General features: G+C 47.0%; 1 protein-coding gene across 6 annotated transcripts in view; it reads right to left on the reverse strand.

Annotated features, from left to right (window-relative positions):
- Window positions 1-10,593: 10,593 nt before the first annotated feature.
- The window catches only part of nphp4 (nephronophthisis 4), a 68,049-nt gene continuing 64,661 nt past the window's right edge, over window positions 10,594-13,981 (reverse strand). For 3 of the 6 annotated variants that reach the window (XM_053848809.1, XM_053848810.1, XM_053848811.1), the window contains one exon: window positions 10,594-13,831. In XM_053848809.1, the coding sequence (XP_053704784.1) occupies window positions 13,691-13,831 (141 nt within the window). In that variant the 3' untranslated portion in view covers window positions 10,594-13,690. The remainder of the gene's footprint in view (window positions 13,832-13,981) is intronic. The other 3 variants (XM_053848808.1, XM_053848806.1, XM_053848812.1) reach the window with 1 other exon arrangement.

Genomic DNA, 13,981 nt, shown 5'->3' on the forward strand with positions numbered 1-13,981 from the left:
GTTTGCAGCTGTAGAACCTTTTTTCCATCTCAAATTTATGTGGGGAAGAAGTGATGTTTCCACATCGGTGATGATGTCGGCACACCAGTTCCGCCTCAGCTTCTCTCCTGCGCCCTGGTAGGGGGTTGGATCTGGCCCTAATGGCCACCGTGGGACCATAAAGCTCTAACCATCAGGGGTGCCAACCTCGCTCTGGCGCCGGCTGGAGAGGAGACTTTTTATCGAGAGGATTCCGGCTCTTCAGCATGAAATCGGTTTTGAACGGGAAGCAGGCCGATGCGTGGGAGCCTCTCGCTGGCGACACGCAGGTGGGAGTCACGCTCGCCGAGCGACCTCCGACGGCTTTATCACGGGCGCCGTGCCTGATACGGGGAATCATTAGCCCCAGTGTTGGAAAGGAAGTCGCCTGGAGACGAATTGGTGCCACTGTTATCTTAGTCGGGAGTTAAAATCATTAGCATGTAGACGTGAACTTACATCACCGTGAGCCTGGAGGAAGCCTATTGATTCGTACGGAGCAACGTCTCACTCCGAGCTGCTGCCGGGAATCTTTGGAATTAAGAATCTCGCCGAGGCTGAGTGATGCTTATATATTTGGAATCTTCCGAGTAGCTGTCAAACTAAGTTTTGGGGGCTTGAATGAACCGTTTATCTCCTCTTTATTACAGGATTAGTGGATTGTAAAGAGCAGTATTCACCTACGACCCCAATGCTTTTTTTTTGTTTTTTCAATCCAGTGTGTATGGATTGATGTCCGCCAGCATGTTTACACTTCACCGCCCGAAGTCGCGCTCTCCGGGGCAGAACCAGCAGCCTTCAACTGTCTCAGGCTTCTTTTTCTACATGATAAAATGCAACTGTCAACTGTCTGATAAAGAGACACAAACTTCCCCTCTGATCTAATTTGACTTCCCATGAACTTTAGCCGGGAAAACAATCTCCTGCTCTGCGGGTAATGCAACTCTCCGCCTCTTTTTTTGTGTGTGTTTGTTTCATCTCGATTGTGTCCCCGTGATTTATTTCACTTCACATTTGAACGCTTATCTCCATAAAGATGAAGCCAAGGTTTGATCGTTTTATGTTTGTGATGAAAGTAAAAAGACGAGGGGGGGACGAGGGAATTGGTGCCGAGTGAAGAGAGGCTTAAAAAACCAGCTCTCTCTGCCTCTAAAGTTTGACAAAACGCAGCAATTTCCATAATTATTTCTGTCCTGAGGCCCCTCAAGTGTGTTAAATTGTCTTTGTCTTCCAGTCTTTTAGTGTCTGAGAGAATACATTCACTACCCACATGTTTGTTTTTACTGCACCGAGAGTTTATATCCATACATCGGATAGATAGAAAGTGTCTTCTGGCTGCTTCGACGTTCGCGACTAGAAGACTCATATGAGCTCTGAGATCCAGCCGTGTTGTAGCCTTGTTCTTGGCCGGTGAAAGTAAACACATTTTTTACACGACTGATGCAGCAGAGGAGGAAGCTGGAAGTTTCTTGGAGTAACACAGTATTTTTCCAAATTTAAAGTTGAAACCTGAGAGCGCCTCCATGATAAACATGGCCGTGATTATGACCAGTAAATGAAATGTTCTGTCACCACGCAGTTTTGAATTCACAGCGACCTCAAACAGTTTTTCTCAAGATTCCGTGTTGTTGTGGCGTAGTCTGAGGAATCTGAAGCCTCTTGGAAGCTAGGACTTTGTCTCCATTGATGGTAGAGGAGGAGAGCCTGGTGTTTGTGTCTATGAAGCGTTAATTCTCAGTAAAATATGAATTTATCTCACTTCATTTTTAAAACTTAGTCGGACCATTCTGGATGATAGACAGGCAGATGTTGAGGGGTGTAGCTCAGTCGTACGCCACAAAGAGTTTTTCCCGAGCTTGGAGCTTGTCATCCTCTAAAGATCTGGAGTAGAGCAGTAGAGATCGCTGACCTCGGAGTCAAATCCGCCAAACCTCATTGGTGTGCGTTGTCATTCGTCTGGTCCCAAGGGGAAGGAAAATGGCATCAGCGAATGGACTGCAGCCGAGGGACGCCCCACTTTCTCACCAGGACAAATGGCTTCACACTTCCTCTCATTCACAGTTGGACATTAGAGTTGTTGTGCGAGGCAACGCTTTGGCCGCTGGGAGCAATTTTGCTCTGAGTGTTTTCCCAACCCGCCGGCGACAACAACAGCCAGTCCAATGTGTCTGACTCTGAAAGACTAAACCATTCATTAACAATCCATCTTTACATTTCACAGCCAGACGCGCCGCTCGCTCTTTAAAAGCAACATCCTTTTCTGCTTTCAAACTGTTTACCATCTTTTGAGATGGTTCCTCTGACTTTGTTTGCCAGTTCAATGCAAACACAGACGCGTCAATTTAGATGATATAAGAAGGAAAGAAAGTGCTCCAAGCTTGAGAGCCTGTGATTCTTCAGTTAAGGAACACCATGCAGTTGCTTTCATGGTAGCTCATCTTTATTGTACTGCGGTTAAGAGGTAGGGAATTTTGTGTTCTCCAATAACTCTAGTTTGTTTGTGGTGGAAGCTCAAATGATCTTGCCGTAGCTGGTACCCAAGAATTTTTAGGGTTCCCAGCTACCCACGAACCCAAGAATTTGATCGGCGAAAGTGCGTGGCATCAGTAACGCTACCACTTGGAATAGTTTTAGTCAGCTCATACTGTATATATACAAAGTAGTGGGAGTCACAGAGGTCGAAGTAAAAGTTCTCACGTGAGCACCTGCTTAGTTTCACCGACCAAAAGGGTCTTCCCACTGAGCTCCATCTTCGACTGAGAGTCTCTTTATTTCAAATGGTAAATAAGTTTTACAAGAAAAAGAGAGGAAGTTTGCCTCCTGAAAACATGGACACGAATGATTAGAATTCCTTTCACTTCGAAGGTTGCTGCCCCGGAGCTAAAAAAGCCACTGATTCAGCTGCATTCTGCCGCAGGAGCCTCCGAACCATATTGCGAGCGAAATGTAAATGAGAGCAGTTTTACTGGGAATTGAGGAAAAGTACAGTATATCCGAGCAGCGAGCGGAAGAGCGATGCGACCAGATGTCACGAGTCATTCGCTGGAGTTTATACTGTTTACGCTTCGAGAGCTAAATCTTCAGGCGTTACTGGGAAGGTCTCTCACAGCGCCAATTGATACGACGCGGGACCACCACGGTCTCCGCCACATTAACATCTGCTTCGGGGAGTTCTGGAGGCGAAAAATCCTCTATCTGGAAATGGTGGAAGAGCAGGCCCTGAGGAGCAGGCAGTGGAGATTTACTTTATTTCTCAATATCATATGAGAGAGTCAAAGCTGGCTTTTTTCAAAAGTGCTTAGCAAACAGATTATATTTTATTGGGGTACCATCATGGGATGTGCCCTTCATCGTGACAAACCGATGATTTACCTCCCTGCCTTTGCTATATGGGGCTTCACATATACCAAAGACCAGCGGGGAAGAGACGGCGCTGCGCCAGGATCCATCTAACTCTGTTAAGTTCGTTGCTATTCAGGAGGAGTGACAGTCTGAATATAATAAAAGGTAAATTACCCGGTGAGGGAGAGGATTCCTCCTGCCGTTTGCAGTAAATGTGGCCTTTCAACAGCCTTTAATTTTCCTCTCAGTGTAGTGGCATGAACGCCTGTCTCCGATTTGACTTCAATAAAATGTGTAAAGTGAAATACTGTATTGGAGGTGGAAGTGAAATGCGTTTTCCACATCATCCATTTAGGCGGCCTTATGAATGATTCGGAAATGGAGCGCTTTTTTGGCCCCACAAATCTGAGGCTGGTTATGTTGAAAGTTTCCCGGTGCTTCCTGGGAGACCAGGATTTCCTATTGTGTTGTCTCCTCTTCCATTTGTCTGATTTATCAGCCACAGTTTCTTGCCTTCAAGACCACGCGTATCGAGCTTGTGCGCCCTCCGTCCCGTGATATTTATAGCAGGGTCCAAAGTAGAGAAGTGAAATTCCATGTTCAGCAGAGACAGGCAGCCGATCCAAGTGTTGTCCGAAACGCTCATGTAGAGAAAGTCATCGATGTGAGGTGGTATTGATCGGGTTGGACACACGGCTATATGATATTGTTCCTGTCTGTCTATAGAGAGCGTGCACATGGAGAGATGTCTGCTCCGGGGACTCGGAGTGGGAGAAAGATCTCTACATCAGGGAAAAAGATTGGACCAGAAAGAAGGCAGGAGTTCAGAACGCCTACGATCTTGCTGGCAATGGCAACACACCGTAGTAAAAGGCAGAGAGGAGTCCAGGAGTCTGACATCTGTGTAGGCTTGGGATGAGCTCCAGAAATAGGCAGAAAGTTATAGAATCAAATCGACATCATAGAAGCACTTTAATGCCCACAATTTATTGCATCATTTTTGGCTCAATTTCTCCGACACTCTTTGTTTTAACCGTTTGCAGGCCGACTTATTTCAAATAGCATTTGTTGCGTGATTTTTTTCTGCCGCACAATTGAGAGATGGTCATGTTAAAAGTCATGTTTCAATGCTGACTTCCGAAATGTTTTACCTCCAGATGCGGCACACGTCGAGAGTCATGCCTCTGGGTGGCTCTCCTTCGTGTTTCATCTACAGGATACAATGTGGTGCCACTTGATCATGAGCTTTTCGGCACTATTCTCCTCATAAAATGCCGTGGAAGGCTGCTGCATCAACATAGTATGTCAATTTTTTTTTTTTTTGAGTTCCTGATAAAGTTTTTAAGTCTCTCAACCAAATGTGGAGTTTCCCCAAAAGAATTTAGAGTCCAAGAGCTTTTATAATGTGTCTAGAAAACCATTGGGAGAAGGTTATTTCAATAAAACGCCGTCTTCAACGCTCTTTAAATTGTTCCCAGTCGTTCGGCCCATGAGGCTCCCTGGATGGAGGAGGAGGGGGACTGATCCCATTTTGTTCTGGAACCCAGATTTGCAGGAGCAAGTGGGAATAAAAAGCCAAAAATGAAGCGGCAACATGAATAAAGAACCCTCCGTATGGCTGCATGAGCTTGACAGTTCCGCCGTTTGCTCACAATCCTTTTATAAATAATTGGGTTTTTTGTCCCGCTGAGAATTTATGGGCATCGTCTTTGAGTTTGTTTGTCCTCGGCCAGTTTAGAGGTTGTTTCCTTCACTGCGTCTCTCATGTCAATTCAAGCTGACACCCTCTACCTCGTGATGATCTTTGTCACGCAGCCGCCAAGTGAAGGACTCTGCTCCTTTTTGATTGGAAGCGACACGTGAAGCTATATTTGCTCATGATAAGCTGGGACTTTCTAAATCACCAGGCTTGTCCACATGCATCGGATCATTTTCTCCCTGATGGCTAAATGAACCCACCCTGACCTCGAGCTCTGGAGACCAACTGGGGGTCTGTGGATGGTGATGTTTGGCCTTTTGCCCGCGCTGAGGACATGGAGTCTCTCGGGCTTAAAACACAGACTGACCTCAAAGAACACAAAGCAAAACAGTGGCGGCACAGACACTGACTTTTAACTGGATGTTCAGATGGATCGATGTGTGCCGGGTGTGGAGATGCAAGGCTGCGGCAGGGAGGTCAGGAATGGCGGCTTGTCCACAGGCAAGGAGGCGACGCTGACGTGAATTTGAAAGGACATCTGACAGCGACAAAGTCGGCAATGCTAAAATAATTCACATTGGTCTATTGGCTGAAAGATCCCATCAGGCATGTTGCAGTCTGTCCTGCGGTGAAGATGTTTCAGAAGTGAAAACCCTGTTCACATGGTCATACCATGTGGTTGCATATCAACGGTTCTTAACTGTCCTTTGGACAGAATGGAGCTCTTTATTTTGCTGTTATTTACATTATAGTGAGGGTTTCTGCTGCTTGTCGGTGTTTACTTTTTTAAGTTTTTGGCCGAGTCACACTGTTGGCTGATGGTTTGGAGGCAGGGCTCAGCAAAGCTGCTCTTTAAAATGACAGAATTCGCTATATATTTCACTTAAAAGTAAATGAATTAAAGTGCTTTAAATTTAAAACGTACCCACAGGATAGTGGTGCAGCACTTCCACACTTATAAATTCACAAAATTAAAACCCATAATTCTGCCGAAGCAATGTTTGTTTCTGACTAATCCATGCTCACGCTACACATTTAGCTCCATCTTTTTTACACTGACTGTTCTGATTTGACATGGGGAACAAAACACAGACTTCATTGGCTCCTCATCCCTCTGCTATAATAAACCATCGGGTGCTGTGAAGTCAGACGCCTGTAAACCCAAACAAACCTGAGGCAGCTAAAAATGGCTTCATGTCTGCATCTCCACCCCCATTGATCCATTTGTTGACGCACGCTCCGCAAGGCTGACGCCCGGCGCCGTGGCGGCTTCATGGTCAACCTCTTATGAGCCGCCTTCTCTTGTTGTTGCTTGGAAAATGCTGAAACTCTACCCCACATAATTCCGCACTTGGTCTGCCTGGTTTTTGAATTGCAGCCGCTGAGAAAGACCACACAGCTGCTGCAAACTACGCACCAGTTACTCAGCAAACGACGCTTTCTTTCATCATTCCTGCGTCATATCAACTGTTGCAGTGCAATATGGGAGTGGCGGGAATTAGAACTGGACATGCTCATGAAGCCGCGATGAGTTTGGTTACATACATTCATCCAGCGATGGGCCTTGTGTTTTTATAGACATTAATTTGCTGCATTGAGTTGCTTCTGTTCTTCTACTATGACTCTGGTGCCACAGTCTCCGAGGTGAGTCCCATTCATTGTGGGCATCGCGCAGAAGCCTGGTGTTGAGGCTGCGTCCTGCTCTGAAGGAAAAGGTTCTGAACCCAGTCCAATCTGCTGAAAGAGATTACCTGCGCTCCGACCCACTCGTGTTGAAGTGGACACGCTGGCGTTGGTCCAATCTATTTTGCCGGGATTCCTTCCACTCACTCATGAATATTGACGACTTTCCCAAAGCGCCGCTCAGGTCAATCAGACCGCTCTTGGCAATCAACACGCGAGTCATAGGTTAATAGCTGCAATTTGCTTCTCTGTCGGCTAAGTGCTCTGATTCGGTGGAGCGCAGCGTTTCCAGGTGCGATCGTGATCGGACGTAATCCACGCCTCTCAGAGATAAGTCAACTTTGACTGAAGCCAAATGAAGCATGGATCATCTCCAAGGTCGGAAATGATGCGTCGGGCGTCCACACGCTGTCGGCTACAGACAGGCTTCACCTGAGCCTTACAAGATGGCCGCCGACTCCACATGTGGGCGGTTCATTTCATAAGCAGATCTGCGTGTCGTGGTGAGAACCTTGACAGCAGGAAGCAGCATTGTGAGGTGAGGTGGTGTCTCCAGCCTTGCTCACCCGCAGCCGTGAGGAAGTAAAGTCGGGGTTCAACATCGAAGCAGGCAGGAGCAGCGACATGGTTTTTCTTTTCATTTTGCATAGCTGGCTCATGCTTCATTACTTTAAATCCCCTTCTGCCATTTGCCGTCTACATCAGATTGATATTAAAGCAGACAGGCTTTTTCTTTTAATGGCATCGATCCATTTCATCTCCGTGCGACGGTGGCAGCGGCCTCTCGTTGACAGGCCAGTCCGGGAATCCCACTTTCGACGCCGCGCTGATTAAAGCGGGGCCTTAAATTAAAAGTTGGTTTGCGCAGCTCAAGTATCCATCTGCGTTAAACAGCACTCGATCAAAGCCTGACTCGGCAGGCTCCTAAATGTGGGAGCAATATTGCGGAATTGTAAATGGCAAATAGGTTGTAGAGCGGAAATGAAGTCGGGTTTTATTTTCGGTTGTTATCCAAGCGACTCCTCCAAGATCGTAAAGTCCTCGTCGCTTTTTTTCAAATGTGAAAACCCTGGAATATTTTATATATTTAATGAATCCACCATTTTTTTTATTCGAAATACCATTTAAAAAATATAAAGCCGTAATAAAAGTGTCATTCAGTGTCAAAGCTAAGGCCTGAGGGCCACACGTGGACCACAACCTTCACACACACACTTGTAATATAATGGACCACCAACCTTCTGAGCAAGTAACTTGAGCTATATTCATACTGTATTTGACTGACTTAAAAGTCAGATTTTTTTTTTTTTCCCGTTGGTTTGCTGGCGAAAAAGCGGCTGGAAAAGCAAAGGGATTCGATGGACATCCCAGACAGGAGAGTAGCAGAAGTTATTTCTGAGGTCAACTGTTGTTCCAGTTTTGACCTTCAGAATATGAGATGAAGTTGGAGCTGTTTATAGCTTTATTAAAAGCCAGTTTCGACTGATGTTTCTGCCTTTGACTTCTCATGGAGATCAAATGTGCTCGGACAGATGAGGCAATAGTTTCCCTGGTGAAGAACGTCCGCCGCACCGTCGTGAATAGATCTCCACCACTTCATCCCCATCAATCGTCCACTCCTCAAATGAAGTCACTTCCATTCCCGTCGCTCGCCAAATCTCACCGCGGGTCGGGTTCAAAAAATGTTCAAGGGCAGGCGCCGGGCTTGTTCACCCGCCGACCCACTTTGAGGATCATCTCCGTCCCGAAGTCCACGTTGAATTACGCGAGGCAATTATCCCCGACTGCACGATAAATTAAGAGCAATTAGCCCGGATGGGTTTAGTGCCTCACACGAGGGACACGTTCCGCCCCTTTAAAGGTCGATAAATACATGGTCTGCAGTCGGCCAGCTTCCATAACAGTCCTGCCACGGGACCTGGTTTCTGAAGGACACAAGCAGCCAGGCCTGGGATGTGAGTCGAGGTCAAACAGAAGATTTCTCAAAAGTTTAGCAAGAAATGGACGGAATCCAACCCCGCCCGGCTTTGAGCGAGCGGGCACGACTCTGACTCGCAACACTGCTGCCTCAGCAGTTTTTCCCCTCCATTCTCTGCAACAATGTTTTCCCAATCTTTTTACTGTGGCGTTTGCTCACTGATGTGAGACAAAAGTTGGTCAGACCAGAGTAGAAAAACACATCTGCTGTAAGCAAGTTCTGGTTTGACAGGTTAGGAGAAGTACGCAAGGTTGTCGGTCTAAAAACATGTCCCACTTCACGCCTGATGTGTCGCAGCCTCCTTCCATGGGAGTTGGACAGGTTCGGCTATTAGTACCTCAGTTTTGGTAGTTTGGTAGTTTTAGTAGTATTAGTTTGCGGCAACACGTGTGAAGGTTTAGAGATGCCTTTGTGTTGTGTTTGTTGTTGGTCCTGTCCACGTCTCAGCTTTAACAGTACTTAAGTACACATCAGATATACCTTTTATGTGCACTATTAACTCAACTGGTACTAAAGTATTCATTACTTTAGGTACTGTTTTTTACTGTACTGTGTGTACTTATGAAAACAACGAATGAATACTTATTCATGAGTACTTTTTAAATTGTACTTTGAGTGTACATAATTTTTTTTTTTCTATAGCTAAAGTGTACCTTTTAAATACCATTTTATTCATTTTAACGGTGGTTTTGTGTACATTGTTGTACTGTGTACTTTGTAAGCATACTTCTTTTGAATCTACTCTTAAGTTTTTTTTTTGTTTTTATTGCATGTACTATTATTATCTCTGTGTTATTTAAGGATATTACGTAATTCTCAGTGCTATTTAAAGGTATTACTTAAATAAAGTACTTCATCACTGTTCTTTTTTCTCCCAAGTATAGTCTTGTGTACTTAACTGTAGTAGTTGGGGCACACCTCCAAGGATAGTTTGATGGAGAGAAGAGCGATGGCAGTAGGTCAGTCGTCTCTGTGTTGGAGCGGTGTGGAGGCGCAGTACATGCAGTACTCGGATGTGTGTATCACATGGTGGATCAGGTGGAGCAGTGTCGTCTCTCCGGGCTCAGTCATCGGCTGAGACAGCGAGGTAAAGCAGCCGAAGTGAGAAGTGAACTCTGCAGTGTTTGTCCTTGATCACAGCTGAAGGTCAGCAGGTGTTAGCGGAGTGAAGCTCGCGCAGCTCAAGCTTGGAGAACATGATTCATATTTGACTTCACACCCACCTCGACCTGCTCTTCCACCGAGCCCATTATGAAGCCGGGGTCGGCCCGACTGGCCAGGAAGGGGCCCCTGGAACAAACACTAACAAGGCGAGCGCTTGTGACGGCCGCACCAGCAGAGGCTGTCAACACCCGCAGCAGCTCCACTAATCAGGTGCTGGAGCGGCTTCAGCACTGGAGGAGAGAAACTCCCCCCTCACCCCCCTCTCACCCTCTGACCCCCACCGCTGCTGCAGCCTGCAAACAGGAAGTGGAAACCTGCCATTTTACCAACACCCCTCAGAAGGAACCGACTTGGAATCGGAGCCGCGGAAGCGAACGCAGGACTCGTCTCCGCTAATCCTCAGGGCATGACTTAAGTCATCTTAAATGTCGGCGGCTTCATTACTGAGCATCGGCGAATCCAATTTTATTACGGATTAGCAAAAGCTATTAGTTTGCCGCACACGTAACATTTGTCTGGACTATAACGCGCAAATTCTCCCCCACTAATGGGGCCATCACGAGGGCTGCACCATGTGGTGCGGGAGACGCCACTTCCTGCTGAAGACGCTGGCGTGAGGCTTGGTCAGTTTTCGAACGACCTGGAGTTCGAACAAAAATTTAGAGATTTTTTTGCTTCAGATTTCGAACGAAAATCCAGAACTCGAACGCCCCCGAAAAATGCCGAAATAAACAGTGCACGGACCGATCAGCTGACCCACGACGCGCTTTGTTATCGTGTATAACGCAGCCTCTGTATGCAGACGTGTTCCGTTCGCTGGCTGTTTTTTCTTCATATTGAGGTGTAAAACCTTTCCTGTCTCTGCACAGGACCGTGGTAGAGTGTCACAGGGGAGGTGCAGGGTTTGATGTCCTGTTGTGGGCTGGAGCTGGGACAGGGATGAGGCGAGTCTGGGACAGAGCGTGACTTGGTTTATGACTTTGTCACAGCCAAACTGCACAGAAGCGCACATTCAGAGCTGGACACGCACCGGGCACCTCTTCACTTCTGGAGAGACGTCACTCACTCGGCAACCCCTCCCACATGCAGCGGCCACACACATAGAGGAACAGCGCACCTGCAGCACACACTCTACATTCACTCCTACAAAAGACTGTTTTAAGGCTTGGAACGCATTGTTTCTTTTTCCAGTCATTGTAATGGGAAAAAATCGATTCAGATTTTTAACTTATCGCTTCTCGGACAGCCGTCTAGAACGGACTGTGGTGGAGAACCGAGGTACCACTGTGTATTATATTCTACCCTACATGTTTTTGTTTTGAGCAACACTTGTATTTTGAGCTAGTTTGGCTGACCACCACATGGCTGAACCATGTTGAGCCCAGCGTCCTGCCTTGTTTGCTTTTAGCGCTGCAGTCAAGGTCCCGAGATGGACGCCAGCCGCAACAGGATAATGCTCGAAACTACTGCTACCTGTCAGATTTTCAGGCGTATCCACGTTTTTCCCACAATATTTTAAACTCATGCAGCGCAGCAGTAGCTTGGGCTACTTCCTCCACTGTATGTAAATGTAGCATCTCAAGTCAAGTGTTAGCATGTTGACGCCCTGGAGGAGCTGTTTTGTCAAGTAAATAAAGCACAATTACGAAGCGTCGACACACACGCGTGTGAGGAGGGGAGACGGCGCTCCAGAGGAAGTGTTTGAGCGGCTTCTTTTTTATTAGCTGTCCCTGCTGCGCCGGAGCTTATTCTGCCGCCTGCATCCTAATGAGAGCGAGCCGCTTCAGAGGGGGCGGAGGGGATTGTGTAACTGCGCGTTACATAACACAAGGCCTCGTCTCCCTTTCTCTCAGTTTATCTCGCGGAGACCGAGGAGGAAGAGGAGTGTGTTTTTTAGAGGGGGGGTGTTAATGAGGGCAATCTGGAGAGATGTGCGCCTCGCTGGAAAATCATACCTCATTACCAGAGCGTCTGTAATAACGGCGGTGATGAGGGGACGGTGTTGGGGAGCGGAGGGGGACGCAGAGGGCCGACCCCTGGCTTGTCTTAGATTAAAACCCAGGCATCCAAGTGGGCTTGCTGGCTCATTAAAGCCGATAAAAATGTTATTGCTCTGCCCACCTTGTGGTTGGCGATGAAGTGTTTCGGCAGAGGACGCACTTCTGCCTGGGTTTCCTCGCCGAGCGTACCCCTCGCCTCTGACCCGGTCTGAAGGAAGAAAAGGAAACTGTTTTGCCGCTCGAAGAAAAATATCTATTCTTGTCAGTGAAATGGATTGAAGTGCATGAATAACAGTCAGAGCTGAGCCAGAAGGCAAGAATCCGAACTTCTCTTCCCTCAGGAAAACCTGTCGCTTGGTCACCAACGTGGCGATGGAGACCTCGCTCTCATGTCAAACCTTGCTCGCACTCAAACATGACGAATCACTTGTACTCAGTGGTGAAGCCTCACTTGTGTGAGACTCCATCATCGTGACATGAGATTTGGTTTAGGAAGTAAGCCTGTCCTCCACTGGTCATATATACTTTGACTTCTGCTGAGAACCTTCTGCGCACCTGAAATCCAGTTGTTATGTACTTAGTACTTATTTCATCACACAACAGTTCAGGTGAAATGGTGTCTTGCCACATTTCTGACGGATGAGCTGCACCTTGCATGAGCACTTCATGACAAACGGGTGCAGAGTCACAGGGAGCTGCTGTGGTTTTAGAGCCTTAACTGTCCACCAGAGCCTGAACTGTTGTGTTGCTCATTTCCAGACTGGACCTGAAGCGATTTTGATTTCCACTGACCATATTTGTCTGGTTCATGTTCCAGGTCCAGTTTGACTGTCGGTGTGTGTCAGTGGGTGAATGGGACACGGGCCTGACTGGGAGCAGCCCGGCCAGAATGGGTTGGTAATGTGACATCATCCTCAGAAATTACCACTCAAACATTTCACAAAATGAGACTTAAACGTGTCTTCATTGTTTTGACGGACTCAGCTGCATGTTGCTTGTCCCTCTTCCCTCTGGCAGGAGGCTATATATATATTACTATTACGATTACGACTTATGTTTTTGACTGCACTTTATTCCAAAGCACTTTCCCACTGACCATGGCAATAAATCTTATTCTGGTGTTTTAGTATTTAATTTAGTACAGGACTGTCAAGGTCAGCAATAAATACAGCTTTGTTACATTGCAGCTAATATACAAACAACTAGTCCTTCTCAAACACCTGTACTTTCATGCCTCTGATGGAGGTAATGACTGACTGTGAGGACAAAACAACATGGCAGGAGATCGGCATGAAACAGATACTGGTTTTGGAAGAGTATTTTGGTTGAGGACTTGGAAGGAGTTGTTGAAATGAAATGTATTGGTTGTGAGACATGGAGGGCACCATTCAGTCTTGCCTCTTAACTATATACACACACACACACTAAACCTCAGGTTTGCATTCAAACCTTGTTGGCACCTGAAAGTAAAGCACTCCAAATGCAAAACTTGCTCGCACTCGAATGTAAACTTGCTGGTTTGCACTCGAGTAAAGCCTCGCTCGCACTCTAAAGTATAGCTCACTTGACTCAAAAAGTAAAATTTCCTGGTGCATCAATATGAAACCTTGCTCACACATGTGGTCTGGCATACGCTTTCACTGCCAGGTGTGTGCTAGCGTAAGCCTGGATGACGTCCTCCTGAGATGCAGTGCCGTCACTCAGCGATACAAAGCGAAATCTACTATTTACACAGTTAAAAAACAATGATCAGCCATGGTTCTATGGTCTCTGGCAGGTGGAGCCCAGGTCTGATGAATGGCTGCGTCATGAGTAGACCACCTTCACACAGAAGGTTTCCTCTGTCTTCTCCTCCTGGTTGTTGACATAGACCAGGATCTCAGCAGAGCCAGGACTCTGGCTCGGGGCGAAGCGGAGGCCGATGGTGTAGACCTCGCCGGCGCCGACCTGACGGAGAGAGGACATCAGTCAGCTCCTGACAGCCGGGGTTGGTCACATAGACCGGAGGCCGCTCACAGAGCATCAAATAAAGGGTGAGAAAGCTCAGAATAGGTCTCTGTGGACGTCTGCCCGGGAACACTTGCACAAGTCCCAGCT

The sequence above is a fragment of the Synchiropus splendidus genome, chromosome 18 (genome assembly GCF_027744825.2).
Source record: "Synchiropus splendidus isolate RoL2022-P1 chromosome 18, RoL_Sspl_1.0, whole genome shotgun sequence".
NCBI lineage: Eukaryota > Metazoa > Chordata > Actinopteri > Syngnathiformes > Callionymidae > Synchiropus > Synchiropus splendidus.